Here is a 4982-nt window from a genome sequence, read left to right on the forward strand (position 1 = left end):
CAGCAGCAAGTTTACAAACTCATGGTTCTCTGCTGCTGCTGTTGCTGCTGCTGCTGTTGCTGCTGCTGCTGCTGCTGTTGCTGCTGCTGTGGTTTCCACTTGTAGGTAGAGCACAACGAGTTGCTGCGGCTTTGCTTCCACAAGCTGCGGAGCTTCCCGCGACGCAAACTGCAAAAGATGCAGGAGACGGTTGCAGCGGGGCTCGTAGACCCCACGCGGTACTCTAGAGTGCAGCAGCACCAACAGCAGCAGGATGAAGAGCAGCAAGATCAGCAGCAGCAGCAGCAGCAGCAGCAGCAGCAGCAGGGGCCTTTACAAGATTCGCGACGCCGGCGGTTGCTGCCGTTCCTGCGGAGCAACAAACACCCGCCTGCATGCGAGGTGGTACAACCCCACCTCCAGCCCCAATCTACTGCACAGCTTCAGTTTACTTGGCGAGAGAAACTCTCACGAGTCAGCCGGGTCGGAATAAAAAGAAAAGGGACATTGCCTGTTACGCCGCAGCAGAGGGGGGCCTCGAACGGGGAGCCGTTTACACCGCAAGATGCTACAAACGACAACTGCAGCAGCGGCAGCAGAGCAGCAGAGCTGCACGTACACCCCAAACTGCGCTCATTACATAGACCAAGAAAGGCACCGGGGCGCCCCCTGAGAGGTGCCTCGGCATTGTAATGAATGAAGAAGAGAAAACAATACAAACAAACAATGCAGGCAGATAAACACAGAAATACAGTTACGCAGCAGCTGTGATCTCCTCCCCCTTGCACTGTACATGCAGCTCTGCTGCATTTTTTCAGGGCTTTCCACTTTCGTCGATGCTCACTTCAGTTGTGGGGGTATTTGAATACGGAGGAGGCGTCACTGCTACGGGCATATACAGCTAGCTATGGCTTGTACAACTAGCCAGGTGTATGCACGTACAGCTAGCTAGCTCGACATTGTGCGGCTAGCCAAACACTGCGCAGCTAGCTAGCCAGGTGCTTCCGCAGCCAGCTCTATCACAGGTATCAGCAGAAAGAAAGCTAGGGCCTTGGCTGACGGACTGCAGTATACTGCAGCTTCTTTAAGGGCAGTTAACCCCCGAAGTGCAGCGCTGACCCTCCTCCAGTGTTGAGGGTTTGCAGTTTCTGCTTCTTTATGGGAATTTAAGGGTTTAATCGATGCGTTGTGGGCTTGACAAGCTAGACGGATAGACTCTGTCTCTATAGCGAGGGTCCTCGATCCTCACTGCAACTCGCGACTGTCATCGAATGAGAGAAGAAAATTTTAATGAAGGTTTAACAAGTAGCAGTACACAGCATCCTACCCCGCACTCANTCGAATGAGAGAAGAAAATTTTAATGAAGGTTTAACAAGTAGCAGTACACAGCATCCTACCCCGCACTCAGAGACCCTGGGCACAGTGATACAGCGCTGTGGGTGTTTTCGGGATGCAAGGCAAACCTGCACACATGCACCCGTAGCCGAAGCCAAGCCCCGTCTGTTGCATGCACGAACACCTTAGACAAGTGTTGAAAGCTTATTACGTCGAATTTTGTAGCTAGCCTAATCTAAACGAAAGTAGAGAAGGTGAGAGAACAGCTTCACACACAACGCCTTGCAGTGTCTGTCTGTGTTACACATAGCTGAACACAGTGGAGAGCGCGATCCAGCGTCTTATCGTATCACTGTCTTTCAATAGTTAGTTTAGGCAGCAAAGGATGATGAAAAACGACAATTAAACGCATTTCAACTTGAATAATTCGATGACTCAGTATATTCGGCGGTACCAGTGTGTGTCGCTCACGCGCCGCTATGGCCCTTTGTGCAAGTTATGGAAGCACTACAGGAGGTACTAACGATACACGCAGCAGCCAAGAAACAGCTATCAATATTAGAGGATTCACTAGAAGGACGAAACCTGTACATGTCTGGATTCGCAGACTGGGCTTCACTGTGCGGCGGTTCAGTGCTATATTCACGCTTTAATATGCGATCTCTTGAACAAATTAAGTAAATTAATAGAGACAAATACAACTAAACGTATTTTAGCCAAATTCGACCATCAGTTTTTGCTTTTGAGTCTGTTTTCCATAGCACGGCAACTACACCACCGCGCCGCGATGAAACCTGCATGTACACCCGGGCGCCTTCCAGTGGCGGGAGTGGTGAGAGTGGACGGCGACAAGCAGAATGTAAGACTTATAGTTCAAGTTTTAGTAGTTGTGGTGTTTATAAATTCTATATCGATGATATCTTGCCTTTGAACCTGCTTACTTTGTGCTTTTTTCGCTGGACATACAGCTCAAGTTGTGCAGCCGCGTCATCGCCACTGGTTGGCAGCGAACTACGCGGATTCTGCAATCGTTTCTGCATCGCATTTATTTTCTTTCTTTTCCTTTTTGTAGTCGATGAGCATTAATTGGCTTACCTCCGCTGCCTAGACTCCTTTGCCGCAAATGTCTGCCTCTGACTTAGAGGCCTCTCCTGTGGGGATTCGTGACGGCCGTGCAGATGGCCAGGACCCCCAAGACGACAGCATAAGCATCAACAGCAGCAGCAGCAGCAGCAGCAGCAGCAGTAGCAGCAGCAGTATCCGCATCAGCAGCACGAGCAGCATCCGCATCAGCAGCAACAGCGGCAGTAGCAGCGGGCAAAGCCCCCNATCCGCATCAGCAGCACGAGCAGCATCCGCATCAGCAGCAACAGCGGCAGTAGCAGCGGGCAAAGCCCCCCGTCAGAGTTGTCCAGCGGCCGCGAAGTGGATGAAGAGTCACCCGATAGCTCACCTACAAAGCGTGAGCACTCAGACACCTGCGACGGCATGTCTAGCCCTGGCAGCAACACGGAGCAGCAGCAGGAGTACGTGAGCAGCGGCGACGATGGCACCCCGAGCTCCCAGGAGGCCGAGGCTTCAGCCGAGGTTTCAGAGCCAGTAAGCGAGAGAACAAATGAGGACGATGCAGCAGAAGCAGCAGCAGCAGCAGCAGAAGAAGAAGAAGGAGAAGGGGCCCAGCAAAACGATGAAGAACTCTCACAAAGAGCAGAAACTGAATACAGCGAACAAGACGACAGCTCAGAGCAGTGGGAGGAGGCAGTGAGCAGCCCCGAGGAGGGCAGCATCCCCTTCGACTCAGATGATGGCAGCAGCAGCAGCAGCAGCAGCAGCAGCAGCANCAGCAGCAGCAGCAGCAACACAGATTCAGAAAGCAACGCAGATACACCTAAAGCTGCTGCAGCAACTGCAACAGAAGGCACTGCACCGGCAGAGACAGAGAACCAACTCGGCTGCTCCCACTACCGCCGCAAATGCAAAATCGTAGCTCCTTGCTGGTGAGGGTCTAGGGTTTAGGGTTTAGGGTTTAGGGTCTATGGGGTGTGGGCGATGCCGCTGTAGTAGCAGCAGCAGCTGGAGGCTGAGGGCCCTGCAGCAGCAGCAGGTCGGAGGGGCACCAACACGGCAGCAGCACAGACAGCACAAGGGGGTTCAGTTGTCTCTATTTTGTTCTGCTGCGCTGCTGCTGCTGTTGCTGCTGCTGCTGTTGCTGCTGCTGCTGTTGCTGCTGCTGCTGCTGCAGCAAGGAGATCTTCTGGTGCAGACACTGCCACAATGAAGCGTACGAAGCGGATATAACAAAGGCACAGTAAGCCTGCTGTTGCGGCGACGTTGCTGCTGTTGCTGCTGCTGCTGCTGCTGCTGCTGCTGCTGTTGCTGCAGCAGCGTCTGTCGCGACGTTTGCTGCTGATGCTGCTGCTTTTGTTGCTGCTGTTTCGATCACGTCCTTTTCTGCTGCAGCAGCAGCAGCAGCAACTCCTGCTGTATCTCCGCGTTGCAGTTAGTGTGTATGGTGAGCCTTAATGTATTATATGTATTATATGAATATTAATTAATTTATTTGTTTGTTGCTTTTGTTTTTGTTTAGTGAGATAGATAGACATGCTGTAGAGGAGATAGTATGCGGTGCATGCGAGAAGAGNTTTTGTTTTTGTTTAGTGAGATAGATAGACATGCTGTAGAGGAGATAGTATGCGGTGCATGCGAGAAGAGACAGCCCGTCAGCAACAGATGCATGCATTGCGGCGTCATCTTTGGGGCTTACTTTTGCTCTGTATGCAAATTCTGGGATGATCAGGGAGAAAAGAAAAAGGTAATTTACCCTCCAACTGTTGCTGCTGCTGCTGCTGCTGCTGCTGCTTCTCCTGCTGCTGCTGCTGTTGGTGCTTCTCCTGCTGCTGTTGCTGTTGTTGCTTCTCCTGCTGCTGTTGCTGTTGTTGCTTCTGCTGCTGCTGTTGATCTTCCTGCTCGTCCTGCTGCTGCTGCTGCTGCTGCTGCTGCTGCTCGTGTTGCTTCTGGTGCTTGTGTTTCTGCTGGTCTTGGTGCTGCTGCTTCTGGGGATGCTCCTGCTGCTGCTGCCCCTCTTGCTGCTGCTGTTGTTGGTAGTGCCTGTGCTGCTGCTGCTGCTGCTGTTGTTTGTGCTGTTGCTGCTGCTGCTGCTGCTGCTGCTGCGGACGGACGAACATGCCGTCCTAAAATTCCGGCATTCCTTCATCTTGCTGGCTGGAAGGTGTGTTGGGGCTTGTTGCGTTCCGTACGCATGCATGCATGCATGCATGCATGCATGCACTGATGCATGCATGCATGCACTGCTGCATGCATTGATGCATGCATAGATGGATGGATTGTGTATGCATGCATGCAGGTGTATCACTGTGACGAGTGTGGAATATGTCGTTCTGGGGGCCGAGCAAATTACTTTCACTGTTCCACCTGCGGCAGCTGTTATCCTCTTCAACTAAAAAATAAACACAAATGCTTAGAAAACGCAATGCGCCGTCAGTGCCCCGTTTGCCTAGAAGATATGTTCTCCAGCCTCAGGCAGAGCCAGGTCTTACAGTGCGGCCATACTATACATGCTGTAAGAAAAAAAAAAATATAAACCCTAAACCCTAAACCCTAAACCCTAATATACACTATATAGAAGATATGTTCTCCAGCCTCAGGC

The 4982-nt window shown here is 51.8% G+C and overlaps 3 protein-coding genes across 3 annotated transcripts in view; 2 read left to right on the top strand and 1 right to left on the bottom strand.

The window, feature by feature from the left end:
* EMH_0029600 (TBC domain-containing protein, putative) overlaps nucleotides 1-884 on the top strand; it is a gene marked incomplete at both ends in the record, with an annotated part of 6187 nt that extends 5303 nt beyond the window's left edge. Inside the window, 2 exons of the mRNA XM_013494321.1 lie at nucleotides 106-462; nucleotides 798-884. Coding sequence (XP_013349775.1) covers nucleotides 106-462; nucleotides 798-884 — 444 coding nt within the window. The remainder of the gene's footprint in view (nucleotides 1-105; nucleotides 463-797) is intronic.
* Nucleotides 885-2438: 1554 nt separating this feature from the next.
* EMH_0029610 (zinc finger (CHY type) protein, putative) lies at nucleotides 2439-3316 on the top strand (the record flags this gene model as incomplete). The annotated part of the gene is given in 3 exon segments (XM_013494322.1): nucleotides 2439-2622; nucleotides 2790-3153; nucleotides 3157-3316. Coding segments are annotated over 3 exon segments (708 nt in total).
* A 160-nt stretch (nucleotides 3317-3476) lies between these two features.
* On the bottom strand, nucleotides 3477-4500 carry EMH_0029620 (uncharacterized protein; the record flags this gene model as incomplete). The annotated part of the gene is made up of 2 exons (XM_013494323.1): nucleotides 3477-3769; nucleotides 4137-4500. 2 exons carry the CDS (start codon nucleotides 4498-4500, stop codon nucleotides 3477-3479), a joined length of 657 nt encoding a protein of 218 aa, XP_013349777.1.
* Nucleotides 4501-4982: the final 482 nt, after the last annotated feature.

Source organism: Eimeria mitis, genomic scaffold (genome assembly GCF_000499745.2).
Source record: "Eimeria mitis Houghton genomic scaffold, Emh_scaff1107, whole genome shotgun sequence".
NCBI lineage: Eukaryota > Apicomplexa > Conoidasida > Eucoccidiorida > Eimeriidae > Eimeria > Eimeria mitis.